Here is an 18,330-nt window from a genome sequence, read left to right on the forward strand (position 1 = left end):
TGCAGTTGCACATAGGATAGACCATATGTTAGTTCACAAAGCAGGTCTCAATTTATTTTTAAATATTTAAATCTTACAAAGCTTCTTCTCCAACCATGATGGAATGAAACTGATATTAACAGAAAGAAAACTGGAAAATTTAAAAATATATGGAAATTAAACAACACACTCTTAAACAATCAGTGGGTCAAATAAGACATCACAAAGGAAATTAGAAAATACTTTGAGATGAATGAAAATGAAAACACAGCATACCAAAACATAGTGAAAGCAGTACTGATAGAGAAATTTTAGCCTCAATGACCTATGTTCAGAAAGAAAGATCTCAAATGGACAACATGACTTTAGACCGTAAGGACTTAGAAAAAGAAGAGCAAACAAAACCTAAAGCTTGCAGAAGGAAAGAAATAAGAAGAGAGATAAATAATAGGAAAGCAAAAGCGAGTTTAATGAAATAAAAGAAAATCAACAAGTTAGCTTTTTTAAAAGATCAATAGAATTGATGAAACTTTAGCTACTTTGAAAAAAAGAGAATATGTAAATTATTAAAATGATATGTGAAATTGTGTACATTGCTGCCAACTTTACAGAAATAAAAATTACTATAGGAGAATACAGTGAATAACTGCATACAAACCAGTTAGATAGCCAAGATAAAATGAACAATACATGAATTACCAAAACTGACTCAAGATGAAATAGCAAATCTGAACAGACCTATATTAAGAGATTGAATAATTAATCAAAAACCTCACAGCAAAGAAAAGCCCTAGGCTAGTTTCATTGATGAATTCTACCAAACATTTAGAGAGGAATACTCAAACCAATTCTCAAACTTTTCCAAAAAGTATGAGGGAACATTTCCAAGATCAGCATTACTCTGCTCCCAAAGTCAGACAAAGGTATCACAAGAAAGAATATTACAGACCAATATATCTTATGAAAATAATTGCAAAATATGCTTAATAAAATACTAGCAAACTGAATCCAGCAGCATATTAAAAGGATTATATACCAAGTGAGATTTACCTGAGGAATGTACGTGTGATTCAACATCTGAAAATCAATCAATGTAATACACCTTGTAAGTAGAATGAAGGAACAGAACCACCTAATCATCTCAATTGATGCAGAAAAGGTATTTGATAAAATCCAACACGTTTTCGTTATAAAAAGCAATTCCTGATTTCAAAACTTAATAGTCAAACTAGGAACCTCCTCAACATGATAAAGGGCATTTTTTTTTTTTAAATCAAAACCCATGGTCAATATCATCTTCACTGATGAAGAACCAAAAGGTTTATCCCTGAGATTGGGAACCAGAAAAGGATGTCTCCTTTCACAATTGCTATTCAACATTTTTTTTAGAAGTTCTAGCTAGAGAAATTAAGCAGGAAAAAGAAGACATCTAAAATAAAATAAATAAAATTATCTCTATTTGCACATGATCCTAAATATGGAAAATCCTATATATAGGAAATCCTAAGGAATCCACAAAAGTTTTCAGATCTAATGAGAAGTTGCAGGGTATAAGATCAATATACAAAAATCACTCGAATTTTCTAGCAATGAACAATCCAAAAAGGAGATTAGGAAAACAATTCTATTTAAAGTAGCATCAAAAAGAGCAAAATACCTAGGAATGAATCTAACCAAGGAGGTACAAGACTTGTAAACTGAAAGCTACAAAACATTACTGAAAGAAATTAAGGATCTAAATAGAGATCTAAATATTGTTAAGAAGACAGTACTTCCCAAAGTGATTTACAGAATCAATATAATCCCTCTCAAAATCCTAATGTTTTTTTTTTTTCACAGAAATGGAAAAGCTGACCCTAAAAGTTTATATGGAATTGTAAGTGACCCAGAATAGTTTTAAAAACAATCGAGAAAGGAGAATAAAGTTGGAGGACTCACAATTTCCGACTTCAAACTTACTACAAAGCTACTAGATCAAACAATGTGGTATCCAGAGAATGAAAAGACAAGTCACAGACTAAGAGAAAATATTTGCAAAAGATACATCTGATTAGGGACTTTATACAAAATGTTGAAAATACTGAATTTTTAAAACTCAACCATAAGAAAACAACCTATTAAAAATGGACAAAACACATGAAGACACCTCACCAAAGAACATATAGAGATGGCATCTAAAGAGTGCCTCGGTGCCTCAGTGGTTGAGTGTCTGCCCTTGGCTCAGGTTGTGATCCTGGGGTCTTGGGATCAAGTCCTACATCAGGCTCCTCACAGGGAGCCTACTTCTCCCTCTGCCTATGTCCCTACCTCTCTCTGTCTCTCTCTCTGTCTCTCATGAATAAATAAATAAAATCTTAAAAAAGAGAGAGAGATGGGGTTTAAGCACATGAAAAGATGCATCACATTATATATCTTTAGGGAATTACAGATTTAAATGCAGTACCACTACAAACCTATCAGAATTGCCAAAATTCAAAATACAGACACCAGCAAATACTGGTGAGGTTGTAAAGCAAAGGAAATTCTAATTCATTGCTAGCAGGAATGCGTAATGGTACAGTCACTTTGGAAGACAGGCAATTCCTTACAAGACTAAAATAACTCTTACCATATAATCCAGCAGTCACACTGCTTGTTATTTACCAGGAAAAAAAAAGAAAGAAAAGAAAACTTGTGTTTACACAAAAACCTGCACATAGATACTTAGAGCAGTTTTATTCATGGTTGCCAAAACAGAAGAAATCAAGATGTCCTTCAGTAGGTGAATAGATAAACTGTGGTACATATAAACAGTGGAATATTATTCAGTGTTAAAAAGAAATGAACTATCAAGCCATGAAAAGACATGAGGGAAACTTAAATGCATACTACTAAATGAGAGAAGCAATGAATAGCATTATATTTTTACCTTATTTACCATCTTGTTACAGACGTTTTTATATGCAAAGCAGAATATCATATTGAATCTCCATGTACCCATCACTCAACAATTATCAACAGTTTGGCTTTCTTGGTTCATTTATTTCTTCTACTTTTTTTGGGGAAGAGTTTTAAGTATTTTAAAGTGAATCACAGATGTCATATAATTTCATCTGCAGATACATCCGTATGTAAATATACTAGTTAGGGACTTGAAAAAATGACCTACCATTTTCATACCTGAAAAATTAATAATTCCTTATTATCATCCAACAACTGGCTTGTTGAATTTTCCTCTGCCGTCTCAGCACTCTTTTCACAATGGGTTTGTATAAAAGAGGATCCAAGCAAGATATAAACATCAGATGTGATTATGTTTCTTAAGCCTCTTTCATGCTAAAATAGTACTCCAACCTCTTTTATTGTTTTTTAATGCCATGTGTTCATTAAACAAACACATTATCCTAATCTTGAATTTTGCTTATTACATCCTTGGATATTTATATATTTCCCTATTATCCCCCCTCCTTTTCCCTGTAAAATGATAGTTAAATCTTAAAACTTGATTAGATTCAGGTTCAATTTTTTTTTCTTTAACTCTCCCCTTTCTCTCTCTCTCTCTCTCTCTCTCTCACTCTCTCTCTCTCGGCAATGAAATCTCATGAATAGTGCTATGTAATTTGTATTCTATCACATCAAGAGGTATACAAAGTCTGTTTTTCTTTAATAGTGATGTTAAGAATGACCTGTAGGGTCAGGTATTATCACCGTAAGTAGTACTTCTCAATTCTCGGCTGTACAGTAGGATCACTTGAAGAGTTCAGACCAAATAAATTAGAATCTTTGTGGGTATAGGACCTGGGAAGCAGTATTCTTTATTTTTTCAAATTTTTTTATTATTGAAATTAAATTCAAAAATTTCTCCGGTGATTTAAATGGTTAGCTAGGGTTGAGAAATATCTGTGTAATGATTTTAGTAGCTGAGGATTGTTGCCTAGAACCATGAGATTGCAAAATAGTGATTTTCTTATTCAGTATTCCTTCATTCATTAACTAGAATGCTTTTTTGAAGAAAAACCCTCATCAGTTCGTTACTATGAAATACAGGAAGGGCAGGAAAATTTCTTGATTTTTTTCCCCATATCACTGAATCTTGTTTTGTTTTAGGAATACCATCATGAACAGGTAGACTTTTATATATTTGGTATGTTTTGATACATTGCCACTCAAATTATCCTTTTATTTGTATAGTTGGCTACAGGTTGGGGACTGTGTCCTTAATCTTTAATAGGTTTTTTGTTATCTGTACAATATGTCCTAGGCTTTATCTTGTCCAGACCTGGAATTAGCCATTTTATCCAAGAAATCCAAGTTCCTTTTACTGAGATCACAATTTGAGCAATAGGGATGCTTATTGCTGCTGAGTTAACAAAGTATCTAGGGCTTTTCAGTGGAAAGTATGAGAGAATATGCATTTTTTGAATGAGAAAAATAATTCATGAGTATATATTGATATTTCCAAAATAAATGTAATGTTGTAATTTCAAATGAAGTTCTTTGATTTTATGTGCTAGTATCTTCTCCCCTTAAAATTTTGTTGTCTAATGATAACAACATATTTGCTTTATCCTATTAAACATGATTTTTTGATGCATATGTGTGTGTGTATATACATAGAATAGCTTCAAGACAATTATATCAATAGTTTCAAAGTAGCAATATCACAAACAATAAAATTACAGGATGCAGTTTAAGATTTGTTTGTAATTCTTTTCTCTTTAGGGTATGTCTTACCAGGAAGGTACAATATTATCTTTTTTTTTTAATTTATTTTTTATTGGTGTTCAATTTACTAACATACAGAATAACCCCCAGTGCCCGTCACCCATTCACTCCCACCCCCCGCCCTCCTCCCCTTCTACCACCCCTAGTTCGTTTCCCAGAGTTAGCAGTCTTTACGTTCTGTCTCCCTTTCTGATATTTCCCACACATTTCTTCTCCCTTCCCTTCTATTCCCTTTCACTATTATTTGTATTCCCCAAATGAATGAGAACATATAATGTTTGTCCTTCTCCGACTGACTTACTTCACTCAGCATAATACCCTCCAGAATATTATCTTGAAATAATGTTTCTCTGTGTATTTAAGGCAACTACAAACTTGATATAACTTGGGTTCATTTGTTTTCATTTGCTTTTAATTTTTATAGATTACTTTTTAAAATATTACATTTGTTTTAAAATTATGTAAAGTAATTATATAGTTTCAAAGTCAAAATTACAATACAAAGTATGTTCTGAGAAGTCTAGCTTCTTTGCCGGTCTCTTCTCTTCCATCTTGCCTCCTACTTCAACTAGATTTTGTTCTATCTTTGCATTCTTTCTCTTTGAAAATAAGTGTAAAACATATACATATGAGTGTGTTTATGATTATATTATCACATGTAACTTCTTGTAAGACTAAATAATAATAGCGTCTGCATTTGGCTCAGGGAGTGATCCCAGAATCCCAGAATCGAGTCCCACATCAGGCTCCCTGCGGGGGGCCTGCTTCTCCCTCTGCCTATGTCTCTGCCTCTCTCCGTCTGTCTCCCATGAATAAATAAATAAAATCTTAAGAAAGAAATAAAAGCGTTTCTAGTTTCTAAAGTACTCATAGAGATTTTTTCTCAAGTTCCTTGTGACAGATCTTTTAAGTTGGCAGAACAAGTGATATTATCTGTTTTATTTTTTTTCTATTTTTTTAAAGATTTTATTTATTTATTCATGAGAGACACAGAGAGAGAGAGAAAGAGAGAGGCAGAGACACAGGCAGAGGGAGAAGCAGGCTCCACATAGGAAGTCTGATGTGGGACTTGATCCCGGGACTACAGGATCATGCCCTGGGCCGAAGGCAGCCCTAAACCGCTGAGCCACCAGGGCTGCCCTATCTCTGTTTTATATAAGGAGCCCAAGGCTCAGAAAAATTTGGGTTTATTTAAGGTTACCAGGTTTTTAAGTGGCATAGCTAGAACTACTTCCCAGGTAGTGTGGCATGGTAGTTAGGAGAATAAGTTCTAGAATTAGCTTGCCTGATTCTGTTTCACTACTTGCTAATTATGACTTTGAGCAAGTTACTCAATCTTTTTAAGGTTCTGTTTCCTCCTCTGTAAAGTGGAGATATATCTGTCTCATACAATTGTTCTAAAGAATAGTTAAGATAACACATAAAGGCCATAGCTGATGCCTAGAAAACATAGTAAATTCTTATTATATGTTGGCTAAATTGATGCCTTTCCCACTATATCACAGTGCTTCTAAAGTTATTCATTTTCATCCATGCAACCTTCTAGGAATACTCATATCTTAATTGATCTGTTTTCTAGATATAACATGTTTTTACCATACCAGTGTAGCCATGTAGTGTTTGCAATTTGCATTATAGACTTTAGCACGTCTAGTATATACCTGGATTCTAGATCTTTTTCTTAATTAAATTCTCCACCAAGCCTTGCATAATATCTTGCCTACATTGATTGAGTCCTGAAAAATGGTGGGTGAATTGTTTCTAGCTAAAGTGTGTAGGCTTTGTGGAAGAGGTATCTGTGTAATTCAGTGGATAGAGGGACCTGAAGGTAGAAGAGCTACAGGAGCAAAGTCATACTAGCTGAAAGTATGATACGTTCAGGATGTTTCTATTATGTTAAAAATGCCTGAATGAAGATGTGACAATAGGAAAGGAAACCTGAAACATTTTGGAACCTTAGCCTTATTATTGTGATATTTAATGTGGGCAAGTCCCCTGGCTCTTAGAGATATGGGAATGGGATACCAAACTAGTCAAAATGCCCCATATTTTCAAAGAGTTTGAAATAATAGTCTAGGATGTCTATGGTACTTATGCTTTTAAAGGGAAGAAAACAAAGTTGAACTTTAAAAAAAAAAATGTAGGAGCGTGATGTGAAACCCCCAACTTATGCGTTTTGCTGTGTGGTTGCTATGTTTATGTTATCTGTCACTAGATGGAGTCCATGAGCCCAGGGAACTCCTGTTTGGACTTTTGTATACCCCTTACTATGATTCCCATTCTATGCCTTTGAAAAGGAGAATACTCAAAAAAAAAAAAAAAAAAAAAATTGACAGATGGGTTTGAATGGCAGATTTTTAGATTTACCTTAAAAAAAAGCAGTTTGTAAAACAACGAAATGATCTTTTCAGTTGTTCACATTGCAAAAATTTTATTTGAAAAAGATCTTTAAAAACATAGTTTAATATCCATTTCAAATCTTACTGATAGGAAGAATGTTTTTAATTGAACTTATTATTGAGGGTCAATTAGAGCGTTGAGTTGTTATCCTCTGTTCTGGTGCCACAGCCCCCCCTCCAGGAGCTGTTTTGTTTTGTTTTGTTTTGAGTATAGTTGACACAGTATGTTATCTTAGTTTCAGATGTATGACATAGTGATTTGATAAGTTTGTACATTATACTATGTGTACTTATACTATGTACAAATTATATACATCATAAATATAGCTACCATCTATCCTCATACATTACTATTACAATGTCATTGACTATACTCCTTATGTGGAGCCTTTTGTTCCTGTGATTTATTTACTTTATAACTGGAAGACTGTATCTCCCACTCCCCTTCACTCATTTTGCCTGATTTCTGACTCCTGTCTCTTCTGAGAACCATCAGTTCTCTGTACTTATAGTTCTGATTCTGTTTTTTGTTTTTTAATTTTTTTAGATTCTACTTACAAGTGAAATCATGTAGTATTTGTCTTTCTCAGTCTGGCTTATTTCACTTAGCCCAATACCCTTTAGGTCTATTTATATTGTCGCAAATGGCAAGAGCTCATCCTTTTTTATGGCTGCAGAATATTCCAGTGTGTGTATAAAATACGTCTTTTTTATTCATTCACCTATTGATGGACACTTAGGTTGTTTACATTTCTTGGCTATTATAGATAATACTGCAATTAACATAGAGGTACATATATCTTTTTGAATTAATGTCTTTATTGCAAATTTATGCATTGCAAATTTGCAAATGCAAATTTATTTGCATAAATACCCCTAAGTGGAATTATTGGATCACATGGTATTTCTACTTTTAACTTTTTGAGGAACATCCATGATGTTTTCCATAGTGGCTGTACCAATTTACATTCCCACCAGCAGTATATGAGGTTCCTTTCTCTCCACATCCTTGCCCACACTTGTTATTTTTTTTTTTTTGTCTTGTTGACTTTAGCCATTCTTAACAGGTATAAGATGATATCTCATGGTTTTGACTTGCATTTCCCTGATGATGAGTGATGTTGAGCATCTTTTCATGTGACTGTTGTCCCTCTGTATATCTTCTTTGGAAATATGTCTATTCAGATCCTCTGCCCATTTTTAAACCAGATTTTTTGTTTTTTTGGTGTTGAATTGTTTAAGTTCTTTTTATATTTTGGATACTAATCTTTTATTGGATGCACCATTTTCAAATATCTTCTTCTATTCAGTAGGTTATCTTTTAGTTTTTGTTGATTATTTCCTTTGTTGTGCAGAAGCTTTTTATTTTGATACAGTGTCAATCATTTATTTTTGCTTTTGTTTCCCTTGTCTTAGGAGACACATCTAGAAAAATGTGGTTATGACTGATAATAGAAAAATTACTGTCTGTGTTCTTTTCTAGGATTTTTTATGGTTTCAGGTCTCAAATTTAGGTCTATAATCGATTTTGAGTTTATTTTTATGTATGGTGTTCAAAGGTGGCCCAGTTTCATTCTCTTTACATGTAGCTGTTCAATTTTCCTAGCACCATTTATTGAAGATAGCCTTTTCCCTATTGTATATTGTATATTGCCTCTTTTGTCAAAAGTAAATTGACCATATAATTATGCATTTATCTCTGAGCTCTCTATTCTCTTCTATTGATCCGTTTTTATTTTTGTGCCAATGCCATACTGTTTTGATTCCTGTAGCTTTGTAATATATCTTGAAATATGGAATTGTGTTACCTCCAGCTTTTTTTCTTCTTCTCAAGATTGTGTTAGCTACTCAGGATCTTTCATGGTTCCACACAAATTTTAGGATTACTTATTATAGTTTTGTGACGAATGCAGTTGATGAGTAACTATTAATTCAAACCCAATTATATATCCCCCCATAAATTTTGTTTCAAATACTAATAAGAACAATTGTTGCACTGCTTTTACTAAGCTTCATTTTTACCACAGTATAACACATGCCTGCATTTCAAATCCTTACATAGTGTCATGAGAGAATAGCCCAGATTAGCAATTTTTCTATATCAAGGTTGTCAAAGGTTAGAAGTCCGAGGCTGATTATAGATAATAGCTCTGCTGAATCACGAGCTCACTTTGCCTTTTTTAAAAAAAAAATTATTTATTTTATGTTGGGACTTGGTAGTGGTAAAAGAGCAGATGAATACATGAAGTGGTTTCAGAAAGTTATCTTGAGGGATTTCCAGGCCCTAAAGAGGTTGCAGTTAAACTTGCTCAATTAGTCTGTATGCAAGGCAGCATGGGGGGCCAAGGTATGATCTAATTCTAATTTTTGTCTTTCTGCTACAGCACGTGCCCTTATAGTCGGCCTCCCTTTGGCTATGGAAATTTTCCAAGTTCAATGCCAGAATGCCTTGGTTATTATGAAGACAGATACCAAAAACATGAGGCTATGTTTTCAGCTTTAAATAGAGACTATCCTTTTAGAGACTACCCAGATGAACGTACACACAGTGAAGATTCTCGGAGTTGTGAAAGCATGGATGGGACCTCTTACTATAATAGTCATAGTCACAGTGGGGAAGAATACTTAAATCCCATGCCTCAGCTGGACATTGGAGCCTTGGAGAATGTCTTCACAGCCCCAACATCAACTTCCTCTAGCATCCAGCAAGTCAATGTCACTGACAGTGATGAAGAGGAAGAAGAAAAAGTGCTCAGAAATTTATAACTTTAAAACAAATATGCACAGAAAATAAACATTTCTTAAAATATATTCTGGGTCAGTTGGTGTGAGAAATAAAAAGCCTAGAATGCTTTTGCTGAGAGTTTTCAGCCATGATTTGAGGAGTCAAATCAAACGTAACTTATGCCTTCATAAAGTTTTGATGCGTGAAACAGGAGTCCTGATGTCTCATCGTAGGAATATTTAAGAAATGAAGTACTTTATTTTTGTGGCTGAAACTTGTATCAACATATATTATCATTACTTTATCTTGGAATGTGGAAAATACTGAATCCTCACAATTATATTGAGGGGATAGGGTGTATATATCTAGCATGACAAGTGTGCTTTGTATTTTATCTCAGGATACATTTATTTATTTTTCTCATACGAATTTTTTGTTTGGTGTTTATGTAATACTTATGGATATTGTCTGTTTTTATGTAACAGTTTGAGAATATTTTGATAATTTTTAGTAGTCAATTGAGACTCAGTTACTAAATTTAATTTACATTAATAACCAATTATAAGTTGCAAATGTGTTTTCATGACCCTTGGGTAATTCTTTCAGCTAAATTAGTCATTTCTGTTCTAAACATTTTCATCTTTTTTGGATTTCTTTTTCCATTTGGTATGCATTGTTCAACTTTTGTTATAATTAAATAAACATAGATAAAATTGTTTTTGTTGGATGTTTTCTGTTTGGGGGATAGAAATAAGCAAAACGAGTACTGTTCAAATGAAGATGGTTTCCATTCCACGGGCAGATATTTATTTTTACTTAATAGTCTCCAGAATTGCATAGATCCTATTAGCTTACATGAGACTTAAAATTGTATCAACAAAGATGTTGTGCACATATTCTGATGCCGTTTCCAAACTCTTTACACATGTTGTACATGTGACTTAAGCACTCCCTCAAATGCAAGAGCTCTTCAAGATTTGGTTCAAGCAGCTGTCTCTAAAACCACGGAGTTCACATAAGAGCACGTGGAATTTATTTCATTCACAATGAGCAATAAAAATCCTTCTTGTGGGCAGCCTGGGTGGCTCAGCAGTTTAGTGCTGCCTTCGACCCCTGGTGTGATCCTGGAGTCCCAGGATGGAGTCCCACGTCCGGCTCCCTGCATGGAGCCTGCTTCTCCCTCTGCCTATGTCTCTGCCTCTCTCTCTCTCTCTCTCTCTCTCTCTCTGTGTGTCTCTCATGAGTAAATAAAATCTTAAAAAAAAAATCTCTTCTGCTCTCCTTTAAAAAAAAAATCCTTCTTATGATGTGTCCTCATGATAAGTGTCCACTATGAATGGAGAGAACCTGTTTAGAATAGGATCAGGACCACCAGAATTGGAATCATGATAGAAGAGATCTACACAGCACCTGAACTGAGGATCAGAAATAGCTACAAACCAGTACACTTTTCCCTCAATGATCTGTATAATTTATGCAATTGGTTACTTAAGAGAATTGAGAATTGGTTACTTAAAACTGCTTAGAAATTTTCTCTGGAAACCTAAGCTTCCAACTTCTTCCTTTACTAAGTCTGTATTTGTTCCTTAAGAAAAGGTTGTTCATACATTTCATCAGCCATATACTTAATTGTATGTAATATTTCCTCTTCCCAATAAAAATTTTATTTTCATCCTTTATATTCTTTTATTACTCCGTGCAATGTCATTTCAATGTGGTTAAAGAGCAATATTTGAATTTCTTTATGGAGAGAGCAAACGTGTAACCTCATGTTGGAACTAAAGCAACATCTGGTTGTCTTCACAATTGATGTTTACATCATGAAGAAAAAATGTGTGTGGCAGTTTGACCCATTTTATCCCATCTCATTTTAATAACACCATGATGACTAAACTGGGTTTTGATGACAGACTTTATTTTTACAGACAAATTGGTTGGGAAAATCCCTTTGTAAGGCAGCACAACGTTACAGAGCATAGTTTAGTGTTTCCTAACTACCTATCTTCAGGCTAGCCCTGCACCACCAACCAATTCCTTCCTTCCTTCTACTTAATAGCTGTTGAGGATGGGCAACAGTGCTGGGATCACAAGTCAAGAGTTTCAGATTCTATACAGATCCACAGTATAATTTGGGCTGGAAAATATGGGTAGCTCTTAGGTAGAAAAGAAACCCAATTGCAAATAAGCATGCCTAGCTACAAATGCCCATATCTGCTCATTTATAGCTCTTTAAATCACAGTTGGCTTTAACTAGAAATCTACAGACTAAACAAAGCCCTGCCCCCTTGGCATTAATTCATCTGCCTCTCCAAGTCATCAGAGTAAAATTCTCTGAGCTTGAAGTCACAAGAACTTTCTAATAGGTTTCATTACCTTGTTTGTTCTTATTGTAAATCAGAGGTGGTAATATTTGTAATAAGAGTAGCCTTCTTTAAGAGTGTATGGAATTGTCAATATGTTTTAAATGTCAAACTTTTCTATGCTTTGAACAAAGCTTCTCTAATTACAAATTAAGAAAAACTGTTTTCAGTGAAAATAAAACAAAAATAAATTTAATCCCAGTTTTCAAGGAGTTTAGTTATCAAATTTAGAAAGGCAAGAGCACTGTTTCTCTAAATATGTTAGTTGGAACTCAAACATTTTAGATATTCTGACAATATTTAAGTTTGGGAAACACATGCTATTCCCCCTCCCTCGTGGAGTGTGAATGCCCATTATCATTGTAAAGGTTCTCAAAAGTCTTACAGTAAAAAATCATGTTTAACAATTATCTCAGTGCTACCCAAACGTACTGGCTTGAGACTCCCTTTTTTTGTTTTAACAATGTCTACTAATATCTCACAGAATCCACTTTGGAAAATGCTACAATTATAGCTGGTAGCTTTGGTTTTCAGTTGTTGACTTCATGTATGGTTTCCTGCATTGATCACCTTAAATCCTTTATTGAAAGAAGGCAGTGGCTAAATAAACTTTTTTTTTTTTTTTGCCCTAAGTATCTGATAATTTAAAAGAGTGAAGACCTGAAACTTTTAGTTGTAAGTTGCTTTTCTCTACTAAACTGGCTTTTTAATGGAAGTTGATATCGTATCCAAGAATTCAAGTGGGCAAATGTGCTAAATTCCCATACAAGTATATTTTCCACAGTGTAAACCAGCTGTCAGTAGGATTGGATTATTCCTGAGCCAAGAGTGAAAGTTGTAGTTTGGAAGTGAAGTCGAAATGAAATTCTGGGGATTCTATGAACTACTTGCAATATTTTAAAATAGTATAATTTTGATGTGGGCAGGGTAATTCTGAAAAATTTCTGGTCTACATTTTAGAACAGACTGCTAAGCCACATCATATTTTTAGCTTTCTGAATCATTTAAACTTTTTGAATTTTAGAAAAATTCCAAAGGCATGGTAATAAAATCAGCTTCCTAAAAACAAGTGTATAAGGAGTTACATTCTATCTAATTCTACTTGATGAAAAATTCCACATCCTCTAAACAGATATGTACCCTTTGTCTCTACAGTCTGCATTCTGACTACTTGACTCAACCTTACCTGTCTCCCTTCTGATGAGTTTAACATACACAAATCTTAGTAAACTTTTCACTAGTTGGGTGATAAATGCTTATAGGGAGGTTGGGAATTCTATTTGCTAGACCCTTATATCTCTGGCTGCTTTCCTGAAACCACTTCAGAGAAATGTTTTATTTCTAAAAATAATGAACAGCATCTTACATGTCTTCTTTTTCAAAGGAATATCTTCAAAAAAGCTAAGTGTTTTCCTGTGTTCCCTGAGACACTGTCTGTGGAGGCTGACAAACCCAGCCTGGAGAATGTCTTTTCAGCTATACCTAATTATATAGGTCATAGGCAATGGAAAGGTTAAGGTGATGAACAGTCCCAGTTTGTCTAGTATTGTGGGGTTGGGAGACCCAGAACTTGGGATTTTCAATGCTAAAACCAAAAAAGTCCTGGGCAAACGGAGATAAGCTGGTCACCCAATTGAATAAAATGAGTATAGAATCATCCAGAGGGCTGGCTTATGCAGACTGTACTATTCTAATCTAGAGTTTGAAATTATGACGCTTCTCTCACAAAGGCAGAGCATAGTCCAACTTATGTCAGATTTAATAGAAAGGTGTGGGGAGAGGGTAAATTCCAGGATGTGTAGGGACTGTAAGAGAAACTGGAGATGTGTAGCTATTAATACCTGTGTTGTTTTAATCAGACACCTTCACATTTACTTGGAAGACTAAAGAGAAGCAATCAATGCTGTACTTTTTAGTGATGTCTCATTTTATAATCCAGATAGGGAAAGAATTTTTGTTAATATGGATGGAGTCTTTGTTTTAAACTTTCTTCGTTTTTTAAAAGATTTTATTTATTCAAGAGAGGCAAAGACATAGGCAGAGGCAGAAGCAGGCTCCATGCAGTAACGATGTGGGACTCAGTCCCCCCACCCCGGAATCATGCCCTGAGCAGAAGGCAGATGCTCAACCACTGAGCCACTCAGGCTTCCCTATTTTAAACTTTCTTGATGTTTTCCCCCAGCAAAGGTAGAGGAATATTGGCCATAGTCTTTAGCCCAACACAAAACATGAGCTACTTTGGCACAGATAATATCTCAACTGTCATTTTTTTTTTTTTTTTTTTTTTTTAGGTATCTCTGAAACACTAGCTAGGACAGTGTTTTTTTTCAAATGTGGTCAGTGTGCCACTTCCTGCAAAATGATCTAGGATGCTTGTTAAAAATGCAGCCATTCCTCAGAAGTATAGAATCATAGTCTCTCTGGCTAGAATCCAGAAATATGCACTTTTAATAAGCTCCTCAGATAATTCTTAAGCACACCTACCTTTGACAGCAAGTAAAGCTTGTGAGACTTATTTCAAATTGTATCTGCTATAAAAGTATTATAACTACACTGGTTTTCAGAAAAGAAAAACCTTTCATCCGCCCAATAATTGTTTTTGTTTTATGATATTCTTTCTAATATTTGTCCACATACACATTTTTTTCACATAATTATAATCACAACACATGCACTCACTGTTGTGCACTTGCTCAATATTTTATCATGAGCTGTTTTTCATGCTCTATGACTTTATAATTGATTATCTTTCATGTTTGCACAATATTGCTTCAGGCAGATGTGCCATAATTAACCACATTAAAGAGTTAGGATTGTAGTTTTTTCTAAATTGGTTTCAGTAATTTGTCCTAGTAATTTCAATGATGCAATTTCAAAGTGAGCTCTCTTACGAACCAGAAGGAGTGGGGGTACCTTTGAGCAGCCATTATTTCAGTGACATGAGGGGTTAGTGACATTTTAGAAGTCATTTTAGAACTGAGCACTGAATGGCCAGGATAGGTAGGCTCATTCAAGGTGGACTCTGGGTAACAGTATGAAGGATGATGAACAGAGCATGTGGAAAGAAAAGTGTGGCATGGTGTCCCATGCTGCTGAAGGAGGCACACAGTCCCCTTTTCTTGTCTACTTTGTAACTTACCCTGCCTAATGGCTAATCATTCTTCATATCTCAACCTAGAGATCTTTCAGTGGTAACCCAGTGCTTTCCTTTTCTTTTCTGGTAATAGAACTCTCTATTTTTAGCTATGTTTCATTTCTTGAAGCAAGGCGTGGTCAAGTACCTAAGTTCTGGACTATAAGATGTCAAAAGAATTTTCATGTGCAATTTGAGGGTATGCAGAACATACCCTTAAATAGAGAGGTTATGCTCTCCTTTGCTCTCTTGTCCTTCTTGCTGGTTGGAATACAGAAATGAGGACTGGAATCTGAGCAATCATCTTAGACCCTATAGGTCTCATGCTGACAATGATAGCGAGAGGAATCTAAGATGCCATGCCAGCACAGGGTTACTTTCCTCAAGATCTTTATATGACAGAAAAATACATCTCAATCTAGTTTAATCCACTATAATTTTGTGTTTTCTGTCGTGCAGTTGAACCAAATTCTAACCTACCCAGGATTCTTCCCTTCCATAAAGTTTTCCCTTACCCTCAAAGACTAAATTGTTCCTGCTTTATATTCTATCCCACAGCACCTTTGTTCATATCTCCTGCTAGATTCTAAACTCCTTGAGAACCAATGGGGGCAAATATCCTAGAAACTAGAAACACAAACATATGGTAGCCAGCAGAGTAACAGACGCAGCCTCAGTGACTAATGGAATTCATAGACTGGATGGCAAGGGTGCTTCACATCTGATTGCTCATAAAAATCTTTATAAAAAAAAAAGAAGAAGAAGAAGAACTTAAAAGAAAACATCCTAGACACCTCCGGAATTTGAACATTTGAAGATGGCAACTGGGAACTGTATGTTTTAAAGTCCTTCCCCGCCCCCAGGTGATTCCAAAGCCCACCAGGCAATGGTGTTGACAAAGAGGCATTTGGATATCCTGTAGGACAATACCAGGATTTTCCTCCCACCAACAGTCTGTTTCCTTTCTTCTTCATGTCACTTAAGAGCCAATAGCTTAATGCCTTTCCAAGCTCAAGCTCACTATAAATGCTGAATTCTCTTTGAGAATGGCTCCCAACCCATGGATAAAAGGCTGGAGAGAGATTGAACAGGAGAGTTTTTATATCAATAACAAATATAAGCATGGAAACAATTTTATTTTTTTCCAAAGCAATTATCACCATCTGCAACTATCTTGTTTGTTTCCTTGTTCATTTTTCTCTTCACCAGCCCCTGTTGTGAGAAGCTTCAGGCAAATAGAAACACTGTCTTTCTTTCTTGATTTATGATCCCTGATGCCCAGCACTCTGCCTTGCAATGTATTACATTCTCAGACAGTATTTGTTGAATTAATTAAATATTATCTACACTTTGTTGAGCACCTTCTGTGTGCCACTGTATCTGGTATCTTATATTATTATCTCACTTAATCCTCATGAGAAGCTTGTAGATAGGTGTTATCATCTTTATTTAATCAGTGAAGAATCTGGAAACTTAGAGTAGTAGTAGTAGTAGAGACAGTTGAACTCAAGTCTCTCTGCTTTTAAACTCAGCACTCTGACTGCTTCACCATGTTGCCCTTGCTGACAAACAATTCTGCAGTAGAATCTACTTCAACTGGAAATTGCAGATGGATGGAATTTTCTTCCACCAGATATAGAAGGCTGAGCTAGCTTAGGGTAAAAAAAAAATGTGAAAGGAAACTGCAAGATTAAAGAGGTCATCTACTCATCCCTAATTTTGTCACTACCTTCCAGAGCACAATGAGGGCCTTCCACATTTTCCCCTCTTGAGAATACCAATCCCCACCTGTTCTTTTGGGGACCGTTTGCAGCCTGTGTCTCTCTCTGGTGCAGGCAATCACAGTAGTGCATTGGAGGCAGTATTGGGTTCTGGGTCTGTTGTGCTATTCAGCAGGACAGTCAAGGATTTTTCCTTGGACACAGTGGTACAACTGTGCTTCCCCCATCGAAAATGATTCTCTAAGAAGTGACTTTGGAGCTGCCTGTGGCCATGCTTTCTCTCTCTGGGGTAAGGCTCATCTCTGGTAAGAGCAAATGACACCAACACAGAAGGAGAGTCAGGAAGACAGAGAATCCAGACACTGAGTCTTTGGTTCCATTCACCACAGAGCCAGTTAGCTAATTCAAGCATATTTCTCCCCATGGAGGTAGGTTTTTACTTCTTGCATCTTTTCTGGACAAACACAAGGGCATACCAAAAGGCCCCTTCATGTGGTACAAGGAACCAGTCAACATCTTGAAACTCAGTGAACACTTTTCACAATGTACTTTTTTTTTTTTTAAACCTCTAAGTGATGCTGTATAGAACAGTGTTTAAGACTTACTATCAGTTTTGGAATCAGACATAATGAGAAAAGAGTCCTGCTCCTTCACCCTGGAACTGTGTGATGTTGGGCAAGTAACTTTACATCTCTGAACCTGTTTTCTGAACAATGAGAATAATAATTATACATACCTCATGGAATTTTTTGGAGGACTGATGATTATACACAATGTTATGGCCATATTGTGAGCATTAGTTGTGTCCTGGTGTTTCCCTGTTGTGTTTTTAGCTTGTGTTTTTATTTTTTATTAATGTATTTATTTTTAAAGATTTTATTTATTTATTCATGAGAATACACAAAGCGGAGGAGAGAGGCAGAGACACAGGCAGAGGGAGAAGCAGGCTCCATGCAGGGAGCCCGACATGGGATTCGTTCCTGGGTCTCCAGGATCAGGCCCTGGGCTATAGGCGGCGCTAAACTACTGAGCCACCAGGGCTGCCCTAGCTTGTGTTTTTAACACACAGCATCCCCCTCCCCACTTTTTATAGGGTCACTGGGACACCTCCACATTGCTAGAACAAGACCAATCCTGAGAAAATGATTGGGAGGGAAATAAGTTTGTCTTACTCAAGTGTCTACCTGTACCAGTGTTGGCTTCTTTCCTTCCTTAAGATGTGATGGTACAATTGTTGGGAGGGGACTAGTCACTACCACCTCCTGACATTTGTACAAAGCCTATCAGAACACTTTGCTTTCTTCTTTGA

General features: G+C 35.5%; 1 protein-coding gene across 4 annotated transcripts in view; it reads left to right on the forward strand.

Annotated features, from left to right (window-relative positions):
• Positions 1–9,893, forward strand: part of SOX30 (SRY-box transcription factor 30) — a 29,273-nt gene extending 19,380 nt beyond the window's left edge. For 2 of the 4 annotated variants that reach the window (XM_072824341.1, XM_072824342.1), the window contains one exon: positions 9,467–9,893. In XM_072824341.1, the coding sequence (XP_072680442.1) occupies positions 9,467–9,848 (382 nt within the window). In that variant the 3' untranslated portion in view covers positions 9,849–9,893. Of the gene's footprint in view, positions 1–1,818; positions 2,247–9,466 lie in introns of those variants that run through there. The other 2 variants (XM_072824344.1, XM_072824343.1) reach the window with 2 other exon arrangements.
• Positions 9,894–18,330: the final 8,437 nt, after the last annotated feature.

This window comes from Canis lupus, chromosome 4 (genome assembly GCF_048164855.1).
Source record: "Canis lupus baileyi chromosome 4, mCanLup2.hap1, whole genome shotgun sequence".
In the NCBI taxonomy this organism is placed as follows: domain Eukaryota; kingdom Metazoa; phylum Chordata; class Mammalia; order Carnivora; family Canidae; genus Canis; species Canis lupus.